The 16,324-nt window shown below is 33.4% G+C and overlaps 1 protein-coding gene across 4 annotated transcripts in view; it reads right to left on the reverse strand.

Moving 5' to 3' along the window:
* The window catches only part of LOC120625704, a 163,947-nt gene that overhangs the window by 126,939 nt on the left and 20,684 nt on the right, over positions 1 to 16,324 (reverse strand). For 3 of the 4 annotated variants that reach the window (XM_039892847.1, XM_039892845.1, XM_039892844.1), the window contains exons 2-12: positions 16,028 to 16,188; positions 13,982 to 14,090; positions 12,801 to 12,948; positions 9,869 to 10,053; positions 6,812 to 6,930; positions 5,863 to 5,993; positions 4,281 to 4,363; positions 2,409 to 2,573; positions 1,458 to 1,588; positions 619 to 801; positions 49 to 154 (exon numbers count right to left, since the gene is read on the reverse strand). In XM_039892847.1, the coding sequence (XP_039748781.1) occupies positions 49 to 154; positions 619 to 801; positions 1,458 to 1,588; positions 2,409 to 2,573; positions 4,281 to 4,363; positions 5,863 to 5,993; positions 6,812 to 6,930; positions 9,869 to 10,053; positions 12,801 to 12,910 (1,213 nt within the window). In that variant the 5' untranslated portion in view covers positions 12,911 to 12,948; positions 13,982 to 14,090; positions 16,028 to 16,188. The remainder of the gene's footprint in view (positions 1 to 48; positions 155 to 618; positions 802 to 1,457; positions 1,589 to 2,408; positions 2,574 to 4,280; positions 4,364 to 5,862; positions 5,994 to 6,811; positions 6,931 to 9,868; positions 10,054 to 12,800; positions 12,949 to 13,981; positions 14,091 to 16,027; positions 16,189 to 16,324) is intronic. The other variant, XM_039892848.1, reaches the window with a different exon arrangement.

The following is a 16,324-nucleotide window of genomic DNA, read 5'->3' on the forward strand; positions in this document are numbered from 1 at the left end:
CTAAGCATAGTTGCGTGACTTGAAGTTTAAAGTTTAATGCGCTCTTACCCATATTCATGTCTTCTGTACTCTTTGATTTCGTACGGCGAGAGCCAGATGTGTTGTTATTGATAACGTTGTGATTGTGCATCGTGTGTCTGTCTTGCTCGCGGGACTGAAAGAAAAAAAAGTTAAAGCCGAATCTTAATACCAGCTGAGGAATTACTATCACCGCTTGCAGTAGTATTTATTATTTTGATTTCGTTGCGGTTTTTATCCGAATGAAGAATAATTATTTTTAGGGTGTCAACGTATTTCTTATGAATAGTCATTTTAAATAATAATGCTTTAAGCCATCGAAAATATCAGTAAGTTAATTCAGTTACGTTTAGAATTTATTTACAATCGATTTTATAGTAATGGAAAACCTGATATAATGAAGAAATAAAAGACAATATTGCGATAAATTAGCAGATATAATTGCTTCTAAAGTCTCAAATAACTAACTACTGTTTCTTTCGCTAACTAGCCACAGCCGAAGCATCCCAGACTAGACAGACTACGAAAAAGGTGCGCCAATTTCAGTTTCGTGAACATTTCTGTACATCGGCCATTTTATAAAAATACTCATTCACTCACGGATTCATTCCCATCTCCGTAATCAACGCTCTTAGGCATATGCTGTAAATGCTCCTTAGAGCGTGTGGAAGTAGCTGAAGATTTGGTGGATGTTAGAGTACCACCAGCCTGAACACCTTCGGACTTGAGGTCTTGACCGTGCTGGCTGGCTTGTCCGGGAGTGGTTTGTGACTCTTCATTTATCTGAAATATAAAATGTTAATTTAAGAAGTGATAACAAGCTTTAAAACATTTTTTTTTTCGGTCTGTACCTATATTATTGAATATTAGACGTGTCTTTTACCGACTTCAAGATTATATTATATGGGTGGAAAGCGATGGATAATAAATGTCTCAGTTTCAATGCAGCGTGTTGCAACGGCGACTTGTTTTTTTATTATTAAATAAAAGGGCTTTCATGTGCCCTTATGCGGTTTATATACCCTATTTCATACAACAATTTGCGTGCACATTGGAAACATCTAAAGGTAACGAATCTGTTATAGGTAATATTGAATTGAATAACGAAATAAATTTGTGGCTGTGACTTTCTTTCTTGAATGTTAATTCAGTGTCGTATTTATAATATTTTCAGGTTTTTTCATTTTAAAAGTATCAATCAATTTATTCCAAGATTCTAAATGTCACCCGAACTTTCAGGATTTCATTTAGTTTCATCTTTCTGGGATGAACGTCACAAATACCCATACGACTCTGTGCAAAAAAAAACCGATTTCTGAGTGATAAAAAGCCTAACCGGTGACTTTCGCATTCATAATATTAGTAGGGCACAACAAGGCACTCTCAAGAACATGATGGTTGAATGTAACTACATGTTTAGAATAGCGTATGTTACTTACGTTTGTGCCATGTGTTCCCACTGAGGCAGTAACAGTTTTTGGAGCTGTCGAAGTATTTGTAGTCATAGTCGAAGTCTCTTGCGACTTTGGAGGTCGTGTTGGTGCTTGTGTATCTGTTTGACGAGCTGCCGCTGCAATAAAGTACAAAACTTATCAATTTATGATTTTTCTTTAAGTTTAACCTCATATCAATTGTATTATACGTGTCTACGTAGTTTAATATAAGTAAAAAGCATGCAGATTTACACAATATTGATACATATACAGTTCTAATTGTGCTCGATGTTAAAAACTGATTGGAATAGATGAGTTTAGATGATCAATTATTTACACATAATTTATGATTATCCTGTTAAAAATCATAGTTAATAGGGGTGAATATGAAATTAGTGATTTACTAAAAAAATGGGCTGCAGATTTACAGCAGCAGAACAAGATACTAATTTATTATCTATGGCGTGATACTTTAAACTGATACTTTATTGCAAGATAGTTTAATATTAAAATTCCGCACCGATTTTTAGCTATTTACAGTAGTCCTTTGAGTTGTTTCCAACTCTATCCTCAAATATTTGTATTAGATTGTCACAAAAATTTAAATGAATTAACTAGATGGTAGCTATCTCATTGAAGTTACTATTATCAGAATCTCTTACTCTTGTATTCTACTTCTTTCTTTAAGTGTCTGTTTTTATTATATTTTTGTATATGTTAATTTTGTGGTATACAATAAAGAGTTAAATAAATAAATATAAGGGGATTTAACTGGAACATGTGAAGGTTGTTTATTGGCGTAAATCTCCATGTTATATTTACTGGTCTCAGGTCAGATAAAGACCGTACGAATAATAATCGTAACATAAAAGGCTCGTTGTTCTTAGGTTATTTTATAATGTGGTACATTAGGGCAATTTCTATTGAGCTGCTAGTCGAGAACAAAATATATCTTACGTTTTGGTGGGGCTTGGTTCGCAGGCTGGGAGCTGGTGACGTTGTCGTAGAGTGACGTAGAGGAGGTAGCTGCCGCGACTTTGTCCGACCGTCCGGTCGGGCCACCAGCAGCGCCTGCATCTGTTTCAATGGCACGTGTAGTGGTACGTGGCAGAGTTGAGGAGCCTAGTTCAAAAATAACATACATGTTCCAACGTAAAGCTTAATTTCACTTTAATCTGCGACTACCAAATAAATTTTTACTCCGATTAAATTATAACTTTTCCCTTATTTATTATAATTTATCTACTTCTGCGAGACTCTAATGGTGACATAAATCAAAAGAGTTATTTCCTTAGACAGAAATAATTAACATTAAACTTAGACCTCTAAGGAAAATAAGCAATTGCAACTACCTGGGCTCTATCTTCATAATAATATTTTATTACACTGACAATTCTAACTTTGTACTTTGGATTAGACCAACATAAAAAATAAAGATTTTTTTTCTAAGGAAATACTTGCTAAATAGTTTTGAAACGTTAAATCTGTTCGTTTATAGATAATCTACCTCTGGTTCGTAAGGCAAATTATTTCCGAGAAGCCATGCAATAAACTTAGCAGTTCCTTTTTTCAAAACAATGAGAAATTGTCTCTGTTTATTTGCTTTTACATATGTGGTATCAACCACTGTACCGATCGTAACAACGTTTAGCATATATATAACTTGCATCTTGGAAATGGACATATGATATTGTTTATGGTGGAAAATTACCCAGTTAATTTTCCCAGAAGATCTAAAATAAATAACCTTTTTTATCAACAGTTAATAACAGTATTCACCAGACAAAAACTTTTAATCCCGAGATTTTTCACCCTCATATCACGCTAATTTACTATTTATAACTATGTAGCCCGCTTTGATATTTATTTCTTAGTTGTATTAAACTAAAGGAAAATGTATTTACTGCAATGATCTGACTTATTTATTGTTTTATCAATGACTAGCGGACCCTCGCGACTTCGTCCGCGTATGAGTCAATCGAGAAGCTAGATGTGATGCTAACATCATAATCATGGAGTGCTATGTACCTACTATTATTTTACGTGATAAACTGAGTGAGCAATTTGTCATTATTTAAGTTGATACATACATCCATACATAAACGCAGAAATCCACCCACACAAACTTTCGCATTTATAATATTAAGCAGTATGGTACGCATGTATTCGATCGTTGTCCCATATGCCTTGCTGTTATTTGTGAAGAGTTATGTCATTTATCTCCAACAATATTTATGAGATCTTCATTAAATTAGATACTACTGTTTAATATACATTTAAAAATAAAAAAATAATGATTAAAATCGGTTCAAATTTAACGGAGCTATGAAGTGAAATTGATAAAAAATTTCATCCCGTTTCCCGGAGGAACCTTATTATTTATCGGGATAAAAGGTATCCTATATGTTGACCCGGAATATCAGCTACCACTATACCAAATTTTATTTAAATTCGTTCTGTAGTTTTCGCGTGATGCCCGGACAGACAGACAGACCAAAATTAAATAAATATCAGTTTTGGACTCAGTATCGATTATAAAGCATCCCCCGGTCAAAATATTCAAAATATATTAAATGTACAGAAATCTTCCAGTTACAGTTTTACTATAGGTATAGATAGTAGATGAAAAATAAGGTTATCTTAACAAGATGCTACTATTGCTGTTGTATTAGAAGATTCATTGAAAAGAATTATTTCAATCGAAAAACTGATATATAATGTCAAAATTGTTACAGTATTTAATTTTTAATTTATGCATGAAGTAAATTATTTAAAAAGTTGAGATCAATAGTTTTGATTGCGATGATAACATTGCCTTTCTGTACTTACGATATCTTGGATCTTGAGCTCTTAATCGGGCATATTGTTCTTGCGTCATGCAGGTGCACTGAGGTTCACGACCGTAGGTTAGGCTGTATCACAAAATTAACCATAAGTACTAAAATAAATTAGAGATATTATAATACTTAGTCAATCAAAGATTAGAAATTAAAAAACTCATGTTATTAATTACTAACTCAAATAAATCCACTACCCGTTGGAATTTTTGTGATAATAATCTCAACAGTAATTTACGCCTTTAACTTTTAATCACTAGTCAAGATTCAAGACACCTTGAATGGGACATGAGCATAATATTTAGGGCATAGTTATTACAATACTAACGTTTATATTTTGACGGCCGTAGTCCAAGGTCGTGGGTTCGATTCCCACAACTGGAAAATGTTTGTGTGATGAACATGAATGTTTATCAGTGTCTGAGTGTTTATCTGTATATTATAAGTATTTATGTGTATTATATTCATAAAAAAGTATTCATCAGCTATCTCAGTACCCATAACACAAGCTACGCTTACTTTGGGGCTAGATGGCGATGTGTGTATTGTCGTAGTATATTTATTTATTATTTATATTAATTTGAGTATTTTGTTTACGATTCGACACGATCACTACCAACCCATTAACGGCCCACTACAGGGCACAGGTCTCCTCACAGAATGAGAAAGGTTTAGGCCTTAGTCCACCACGCATTACTAGAATTCACACGCCTCTGAGTTATGAAGACTAAGGCATACAAGTTTCCACGCAATATATTTCATCACCGTTAAAGCAATTAATACTATTTTGATTGCATCAATTAAAACAGCACATAACTCCAAAAAGTAAGACTTGCGTGTCGGGGATCAAACTCGGTCACCCCGCTAGGGCAGCCTATAGCCTATCTTCTAGGCCATCACCGCTTCCTTATTTATAACGTTTACAACAATCACATTAATAGATATTAAAATGCAACTGTAAAAGAACGCTAGTTAGGTCAACAAATTAGTTTAAGACAGAAAGCCAGGAACACATTACTACGCCATACGGCTAATGATTCCGTTGGTCTTGTACTTTGGTATTTCACTACATTTTATATAAGCATGTTCGATTTCTCACAGCGGTATTTTATAAGTTCTAATTCCGAGTCGCGCTAGGAGTTGTTAGCTATTTGTTTTGTTAATAGAAATTCTAATTACATGCCTGGAGTTTTGCGTTGAGCACGTACGCGATTAGACTCAAAACCATTTTGGGAGCAAGCTTATAAGTCTTAACTATAAAAACCTTGTTTCTTATGAGAGCAGAAACCTGTGACCGGCAGTAGGATATATAGCACAATTTCTATAGCCAGGTGATGATGTTTTGATAGTTGAATATGCGACACAGTTTGGAGTGTGTTTTCGGTAACAAAAACAAACGCGTCAAGTGGCGTTATATAGAGTTATAACGCGTTGATTTATTATGTTACTATCTCGGAGTGTTTTTTTTTTTACTACAATTTTGCCCTTGACCGCGACGTGGTTTGAATTTTGGAGTTTGGAACCACAGCTTTCAAAACTGTGTTAAAGAGAACGATAAAAATGTTGTACAATACCTTGATCGATTTGGACTAGCCGGTGTTGAGACTGGTTTCCTTTTAGTCTTGAATTTTTGTTTGCTACCCGGCGGTTCCAACTTCAGGCTGTAGCTCGAGGATGCCTTACGTGAGAATTTGAATGATGGTGACTAAAATCATAAAATGGCAAATCTTGGTAATGGTTTATGAGCTTTTCAGTTTCCCTTCATGTTTCCTCCTTTTTCTCTCTATAATCTTAGAATAAAGTCTATTGTTACTGAATAAAATCGATCATAATTAGCTAAGCATTCAGATATCTGCTGCCATCTATATAGTTCAAAGCTTGTTTAATAATATCAACATCTTATTTGAATATAAGTTTTGAGCTGATGCTGAATTTATTCAAATTTTATCAAGGGTGTGTTCCAATTAATCACCGTATGCCGTGCAGCATTATCAAATTGCTTCGGGGTTACAGAAGTCAATGGGGGGCCAATGAGAGTTTAAGCCAATAACGTCCAGCGATACTGCAGGGCGCAGACCGTTATTAATAAATTAATTTTACATCATTAATTAATTAATGTTTAAATTAACTAATTTATCAATCGAAGATAAAAATTAGAATCTACTGTACCTTCAGTATTATAAAAAAAATTTAAAACCTACCATAAACATTCAAGCTAATATGTTAACATCGGCGGCAGTTTTTTTTTTACTGGCTGTAAATCCTATATAGCAGCAGCACTGTGCTGAGCGGCATACGGTGGCTTACTGGAATGAACCCTGAGTACGACTATTCATTGTATAACTGCTATATGGAATAGCAGAAAACATCCTTTAAAAATGACTTCAAGTAAGAGCATCGTTACTGAATTACTTTGTTTCATAATGACAATTTATATTATTTTGAAATAAAGATTCCTTAGCAAAACGACCTGAACGCATAGTTTGATGTACATGAATAATGATATAATATAAAGCAACTCACGCAACATTCTCTGAATTGCTTTGCATCTATAGGCGAGGTAAAGTTGAGGCCCCAGGTGTCGTTGGTCATTGGATCTTTCCAGTAAACGAAGCATTCAGAAGCTTGTCCAATGCGAGTACCTGAAAATAAAATGATAATAAAGTACATACTGAGAGTTAATTTACTCTCCAGTGTTCTAGAGACTTATTCAAATATAGTACCAATAATAATGGCAAAATACCTGTACATTACATACAATATACAAGGTAATTTCAAAAGAGAGTACAAGACACCTTTAAAAATTAACAATATTACTGGATTTAGAGAAATAATTATAATTTCAAGTACGATTTATTTCAGATTTCATAAAAAATAATCTCAAACCAAAAAAATCGCTCACGCTTTTTAAAACGGGCAAAAAGAATGAAATGTTCAATAACTGAAATATCTAACTCATTGAAGTAATACTTAAGGTTCATTTAATAATAATGCCTTTTCATGACTGGTGCGCTTCGATATTCATTACTACGTACCATTCGGAAAATAAATTTGATTCACTATTCATTTTCCCGTACCTACGAGTAGGTGTTAGCGAATTTCGGTCAATTATGCGCGCACCATCTAGTGTAAATTTAAAACTGGGTTACAGAGTCGGCCGCCATTGCTGCTTTGAGATTTGCTCGTAAAATTCACTACTAGATCGTGGAGAAAAAAAACTTTGATTAATGTTGCAGCTATCAAACAGTGCCATGAGTTTTGTTAATATAAAATAGTAGATTTTTCTCGGGTTGGGCCTCTCTTATATTGTTTCATACTGTATTTTGGAGACTAATCTTGCAATTTCTTGTCTTAAAAATATTTATTCAAAATTATAGCAAAAAAAGTTGATTCATTTCGACATAAAATATTTTCAGTATTTGGTATTTCAATAAAATACAATATTGTGGACTTTTTTATAATATTGCAAATTACTTACTATTTTAGTTTTTTAGATTGACCCCATGATCTAAACCTGATGACTTTATATTTGTACTTTACAACAACATAATATTTGTACTATTTTTAGTGGGACAAGGAAAATGTGGAAATGCAAAACCTATTTAATTGTTTCCATTTACTTTATTTGTATATTATGATTCTAAATAAGAGCCATATTATACGAATTAGTACGATATTACCTGAATATTAAATTTCAGACATTTTTGTTGCAAAAGAAAATGTTCTGAGAGAGCGTAGACAATTTTAAATAGGTGCTTAATAATGAAAACAAATAGATGGTTTAAACTTCATGACATCATAGGAAATATAACATAAACTTAACATTAACATAAACATTTAAAAACTATACTTAATACGTACACAACCTCATAACCTTTTAGTGAACTGTGTAAAAAACCATAGTGCCTTGATTTTTTTTTTCGGTAAATCAAAAAAAAACAAAAAAAAATTTAATCAATCAAAAATCTGTACTTTCGGGAGCGGCTTTATTTCCACCTGAGCTATTATAACCTGGAAGATGATGACGAAATTTACCTTCGTACTCTAATGATGTTGTAGCAGTTTTTCATTGCCTAAATGTAGGGATAAAACGACCTTTTCTAAAAATGAAACCTAGCTAGATCGATTTATCGCCCTCAAAACCCTGCATATCAAATTTCATGTAAAATCGATAAAGTTTTTTCCGAGATTCAGATTATATATATACATATATACCCAAATATATAAAAGAAAAAACGACTGACTGACTGACTGACTTACTCACTCACTGACTAATCACGAACTCTCACGAATTGTAAATCTATATACTTGAAATTTGAAAGGTAAGTACTTTGTAAAACATAGATGCCAGCTAATAAACTGTTTTTCAGAAATCATCCCATTAAACGGGGCATAGATTACAAGTTTGTATGAAAGTTCTATGTTATTGAAGTTAGGTACGTGGAAATCGGCATTTCGGTAGCAGCTTTAAATTATAAAAACCTGTATAAATTGTTTTGGAAAATCCCCCCTTAAGCGTGGGAAATTGGGGATGAAAGTTTTTTCTGATTTTTTTAATAATTAGCCTACAAGCATGAAATGTGAAAACTTTGTTCCTTTTAAAGCATAAACATCAGTTCAGATTTTTTTTTATTCAAATCTACCCCTAAAGGGGAAAAACAGGGGTTGGAAGTTTGTATGAAAGTCGTATGCTATCGAGGTTAAAGACACTGTAATTCGCATTTAGGTTAGTGATTATAAATTAAAAGTGCATATATCAACTTTTTTTTAATTTCAACTTTTTTGGAATATAATTTTTTAAGGGTGGTTAAGGTGGTTAATAGAGGAAGAAAGTTTTCGCTCAATATTTGTATTACCAAGTCCACAAACCTGAAATTCGGAAAATAGGTTTCTTTTAAAGTTAAGAAAATATTGTATCCAAATCTACCACCGAGGAGGTAGAACAGGAGTTTGAAGTTAGATATAAATAGATTCGTTGAAACTTCCATCTAACGTACCGTATAGCCATCTACCGTATCAACTATTGAACCGATCTTAAGTAAATTGAAATTTGTCGGTAGCATTATTTCTGCAGAAGGGCATAGGTAACTCGGGAGATCTACTCAAGCTCACGGGAAATAAGGAACTTCACACAGACGAAGACGCAGGTAGGCAGCCGCTTAAATCACCCTACTAATATCCTATTTATAATATATGCAGAGTTTCAAACAGTAATTTTTTAAACTTCGCTTTTATAAAGATGTAAAATACAAAAAATGTACAGAGGGTTATAGAGAGTATCTATTTAGGTGTGACTGTTAACTTATAACGTATGGAACTGATTTTGAGGTGCTGTAAATAGGCGTTGGCGATTTTTTTTTAATTTCGGTGCTAACAAAATTACATCGCGACGAAGTCGCGAGACTCGTAGTATATATATATATATATATATATATATATATATATAAAGGCACATATATACAAGAACTGCTCGTTTAAAGGTGTTAGATAGATATATTACAAACTTTCGCAGCAATCGACCAGCTTCTGAAAATTGCCCTCGCACTCTCGTACAAACAAAAATATGAAACTTTAACGTACCCGGCTGTAATAGTCTAACGTCCAGTATCTTGTCAACCTGCGAGTTATATGCGGTTATGTGGAACACGCATTCCGGCGAGTCCTGAATGCAGGTGATGTTCACTGGGACCAGATCTTCTGACACCTGCTGCCATTTGACGGTGCCGGCTCCACTGGCTGATACGTGGAACACCTCTGCCCAAAGCCTGGAAGATACACGACTAACGATATATTAAAAACCTGCATTGTTCTCAAGCAAATGGTTATAATGTTGAATTATTTTTGGAAGTTTTTATTTGATGACACATTTTGTCTTACCAGAAGTTTACGCAATATAAGCAACATTCATTTAGGAACCTTTTGCGTTAATGTTATAAGAAAGTAACTTCATTACTAAATGCTAATTGGCATAACGTGGAATTCAAACGCTGCCGCATTATATTTCAATTCACCATAAAGTCACAGTATATGTTCAGCTGCAGTACAAATACGATGCACTTTTAACCCCGATTCCAAAGTATCTCGATAATACATTCCGGGATAGATGATCTTGCTAATTACTTTGTGATTACGTGGAAAATGTACGAGCAGACACAGAGGTTGTGATTTATAGATGGTTTTTATGCAACACGTTCATGTTCTTTCAAAATAATTTTATACGAAAGTTTATTATAGTTTTAGCAAATAAATGTAACAAAACTGGTTGAAAAAAACTAAACTACTATATACTGAAAAAAGTTTTTTCCTACGGGCAACTGCTTAGTACTATAAAAACTTGTTTTTGCGTTATTCTTAAACAGAAAAAAAATAACAATAACATAACAAAGTTTTAAACTCAAAGCTGATGGCAAACTTAGTTATAACGTTAATCTGTTTATCGCTCTTCTAAATTTGAGACACCTACCTCCACCATTAAAAATGTATAGTATCATTGCGCAATTCGCAAAACTTGCAGGACATTTACTTCATTATTCAATCATTATTTCGTATTCGCGTATGACCCAGTTGTCTCTTCAGGGATTGCGTGCAGGCCACATGGGAAATTCAGTACATAATTTAGTAGTGAACATGCATCGCAGAAATGGCGTAGGAATGTACATAACATAATTATACCTAATGTAATTTTTAACTAAAACGCATACTTGAAATAAAATAAGACGCGTACTCACTTAAACAACCATGTATTCTCTTCTATCTTAAGCCATCTGCACGGCTAGCATGAGCAGGAGACAATTATCTCCCCGGGAAAAGGGTACAAATTCATCTTCTTCCATAACTGTATCAACTCTGAGAGCACTGGCGCACAAGTTCAAGTAATATCCAAGTAATAATATGTGTTATCATAAACGGGGCTTAACTTCTCCTACTTCATATTCCCGTTCTTTTGCAGGTAGACACGTTAAATTATATCCATTGTCAGGGGATATAATCGAGTCTTATAATTTTTGTCTCCTGCCTTTGCTAACCCTGCAGGGGGCAACTAATATAGGAGACATTTTATGTAATTAAATTCCTCGTTGCTAATACGCGCTGGAAAGTTCTAGAATGCCCTATCCGATAACATTTTCCCCACTATGCGTTCCTTTAAAATAAGATTGAATCTAAGGCTGCCTCATTAACACTCATCTGAATTGAAATCGAGAATCAAACCATGAATCTTTCAACATTAATTCTAATCTATAGAGTAAAAGATGTACAGCTAACTATAACAGAGAAATGTGGTAACAGAAGATTACCCAGTAAGGAAACTGAAACAATCTCACTTTCTTCTCTCCTTCGTTTATTTAATTCATTAGCTGTCGCCCGCGCAAATGAATTGGGATAAAAGCCAGGCGAAAGAAGAAGAAGAAGATTAGCTGTCGCCCGCGTTCTTAATCCACCGTTATTATTATGGTTTTTTTACTAATCTCGTGGATTGTATAAAAAGTTAGCCAATTTTACTCTACGTCCTTTCAACTAACTCTATGCCAAATATCAAGTTGATTGTAAAGTTAGGGCGTCAAGGAAAGCAAACAAACAAACCAACAAACGCACTTCCCATTTATAGTATCAGTATTAATTTCTAGATCTTGCAATCTGTTTTATTAACTAAAGCAATCGAAAAATAAATATTTCGGTTATTAATAAAGGGTCGTTTCTCGAGTTGAGGCATGATATTTTTTGGATTGTATAAATGTAGAGACAATTGCGATGTTTAACACTAATGAAATAGTAGTTTCGAATAGTAATTCACTTAGCTGGAAAGAGAATTTTCTGAATTATGAATTATGTATATCTATTAAATGATTGTTCAGTAAAGAAATTAACACAACCTCACTATATTCTCCTTACTTTTTATTTATTTAATTACCAGATGTATCTTTTGCTATCTTACGCGCTTTGCTACGTTACGCCTTGGTTAATACTTTATTAAAAATGATGGTGTAGAATTTTATTTTTCATACGCTTTTCAACCTGTAAAAGTTTAGGAAAAAAAATATTTTGTTCTAAGAATATTGTGTTTAGGGTTTTGGTTCAAAGAAATTGGTAATATTTATTTTTTTGGTGTTAGCTTAAACTACAAAAGCAAAGTTATCTATATTTTAATACAAGCTGTTTCCCGCGACTAAGAGTTAGTCAAATACGGTAATACGGTGTCAACCAAAACTCGTGGAAACCGTTAGTTTCCCGGAATAAAAAGTAGCTCTTGTGCTCTTACAAACTATAATTAATCTTTGTACTGTAATTTTTCTCCATATCTGTCCAGCCGTTCTGATGCGATTAAATAAAAAATCTCTCCAAACTTCCGCTTATATAATATGTAGTGTTTTTAAATGATCGATTCAAATAAGAAAAATGCAAATCACCCAAAATATAATCGCTGTATTTAGATCGGTTAATAATGAATTGGAACAAATGGAAAACTGCAATTTTTTGGGGGCCAGTTAAAAAGCATTAGCAGAGGCTGTAATACCTCAACAGATGACCATCTCGACGGCGGGAGTTCTGCCACGGGCTATCTTCGTAGCGGTACGCCTTGCGGAGGATGGGCGCGCAAGAACAAGATGACAGCTTGTTGCCCATCGTTCGCTGCCCGCACTCGGCGCACGTTACTACGCTGCCTGTAATTGAATGCATACTTCAAAAACTTATAATGTTTATGGAGTTATAAAACTTTTTTTTACTACAACTTCAAAAAGTACAGAAAGGTATGGATAAATGGAGATGGACCCTTAGACATGAGGAGTCATTTGTGGCATTGAGTATATGCTTTTATAATATAAAATAAGGTAAGGTAATTTGGGACCTACCAATGCATAAGTTTTATCACGGCGAGGTTACTAAAAAAACAAATGATAAATTACTTAGTGAAAAGGTTGTTTGGAAGCATCCTGCTCCGCTTTCATCTCTCACAAGGTAGAAAAATTAAAGTTATATTGTAAATTGTGGATATTGGAAAAGAACATCTGCTGAGTTCCTTTCTAGCTTCTTTACGCTAGAGTCTGCCATTCGAACCGGCGATAGAGCCCCTCTACTATAGATATTTTTTCTATCGGAGCGGGGATAGCGTGTCACCTAAGTGTTAGGACTTAAGAGATTTTTAGGATCTCACGAAGTTTCTCACAGACACCAAAATTAACATTGAATTCCTAAAGAAACTACATCTGCCTGGCCATTTGCAATTTCTTTCGGTCTATCCAGCAAGGATCACGCGTACTGTTCTACATAATGAAGTAAAGACACATTTTACGCAAATTAAAAACAAAATGTTTGGTCCAAACAATTTTTTTAGCTTTATTTGTAAAACTGACGTTACTGTCCAGAATTTGTAAACCCTTTTTATGGTTCCGTACCTTAAGGGTTCCAACGGGATACTAGAAATAAGCTTAAATGGACCCTATATCCGCGAGCTATATTTTACTAAAAAGTTGAAATTTTCTATTGTTGAACAGAATGTATAATTCTATTGCCACTATAACAAGAAATAATTGAAAATGGAGCTTAAAGAAACTTTGTATCCAAGATCTTGATTCTTGGAGGTGCATAGCATGCTTTCTGGAGACTGCCTAATAGCACAGCAGGATTTGTTTAAAAAAACCATCAATCCTACGCATTTATCGGCATTCGTTAGTGTTTGTTATAAATATGAGTTACCCGTGGTCCCGTGATGTCACCAGGTGCCATCGGAGCGCGACAGCGAGTGACCACGGTTGAGACTCTGGGAGCGCTGAGTTCCGTGCCTATAGTGGTGTTTCACTCCATGCTGCAACCATAAGTGACGTTAGTGATCCATAGATAAAATAAAAAATATCGCGTCTCATGGTTCTATTTCGTTTAGGCCATAGCCAAGAACCATTCGAAGAAACTAAAAAAAATCTCCTTACTTTTTCATTATTATACTTTGTATATTTTTTTCATGTATTAAATATATTAAATTAAAAATTATAATTATTATATTTTGCGAGCAAGTTACTTTGTTTTTTATTTAAGTACACTTTAATTCAATATTCAAAGATATATCGATATGATATTAAATATATATAATTGATTCTTAATAAACAAAAACATGTAATAAAAAACAGTTATTTTTTTAATAGTGCTTTATTCAATAATTTTACTAATGCCTATTCAATTATTTAAAAAGCATGCATTTAAAAGAAAGTCACCACACAACGATTTTTATTAATAAACATTTAAAAAAAATAAACGTTGATTATTATCTATCTCATTATATTACGTTTATTCTGAATTATTTCAGATGTTAAAAAAATAAAATTTGATTTCATTAGGTAAATAAATCGTAGTGGATGACGGCCTTTCGTAACATATTATATTTTATTGATTTGACTGTTATGTACTTATTTAATGAAATGGACATGCATGATAAAACTGTTAAGTACTTACAAAATTCACGAAAACACAAGCAGACGCTTTTAAAATCCATACAAACTATTTATCGAATGGAATAAGTCGTATATTTTTTTTGATTCTCGGGCATTTTATTATAACTTGAGAAATTTGCACATACTTCTATTCAAATGCTTTACTGCAAAACACATGCATTTCACTAAAATAGCTTAAGATAATATTGAGCTGCATGTATATCTTTGCTTAGATTCATTAGTTGTATCTTTAAATATTTACGACAAAATAAATTTATTAATATATTGCCATATATATAATGGCGATTCTTTGGTAGTTGAATTTATTTACTATCTACATTGTTACATGGGAGAATTAGGTTTGCAACTTAAATGTTTTTCGTTAGTTATCAATAGATGACGTTTATGTACTACTCTATCCTGATTTAATTGATCTTCGCTAATCTATTCACGAATATAATATAGGAATTCTTACACCAACATTCTCTAATATTTCTAAGAGTAGCTATGATTCTAATATTTAATTAATGACTACTAATAAATATCTTAAACTAAATTTGAAAAGTGTCTTTTTTATAATATTTATACACTTAATCGAGTGACTAAGTCAATGCGTTTAAATAGCAATTAAAATTCAGGAGAAGTATTTAGATCTCGCGATAGGTCTTCAATTACAGTAGATTTGTCTATGTAGCTATATGTAGGTCAACCTAGTTGGCTTCGCTGTTTAAAATTCGCCAGACATTTCTACCTTTATTATGTAAAGGTGGTGTATATAAGGTTGGTTATAAGTTTTGCAGTACGTTATTAATTTATTTCGGTATAACTTATTAACAATTCTGGTGAAAAACATTTACTAAATAGTAGGTGCCATTTTCATTCATCACAAATATTTAGTTACACATCAATATCAAGGTAGCGAAGAAAATATGTTTTTTTTTTATAAATAGGTACGTGAGATCGTTATGGTTATTGATAGGGGGTTAAAAATTTCAAAACACATATACATATACTTTTAAACTGACTTAGTTAATATATTTTTTAACAAAACAATAAATTTGGAAAACGTGAGTCATTACAAAATCCAATTATGTGCGCCGACCACCATTTTAGACACAGGGTTAAATATTTAATAATTTTTTTATCAAACGTGTGTACATGCATAGGGTTGCATTGCTTTACTGTGCATACAAATATTTCTTTAAATTCAAGTAATATCACTTTATTCAATGTTTAAATGCCCACATTACAAAAAATACACGAGGACGAAGGGGATACAAACACTCCATGTGCAAATTAATTCAAAGATACTACGAACCTCGAAATTGTTCCAATTGGTCGTAGAAAATTTAGCAGCCTCCACGCTTTCTTTTGCACCCATATTTATGTACTTGTGAAATCACTCGAATGAACAATGATTTCGATGCGTATGCTGAACGGTTCGTGACACTGTGATAATGTGCGCAACGACCTTGCTCACTGTGGAGATACGGGTTTAATAAGCATTAAATACCTCCAAAGCAGCTTCGCTAAGTAAAAATTTCGCAGCACCGAATAGTATATTAGGGGTGTATGTTACAGCGAGCAAGCGCACGGGCGACGCGGCGTGTAAACA

Source organism: Pararge aegeria, chromosome 8, assembly GCF_905163445.1.
Source record: "Pararge aegeria chromosome 8, ilParAegt1.1, whole genome shotgun sequence".
Taxonomy (NCBI): Eukaryota; Metazoa; Arthropoda; class Insecta; order Lepidoptera; family Nymphalidae; genus Pararge; species Pararge aegeria.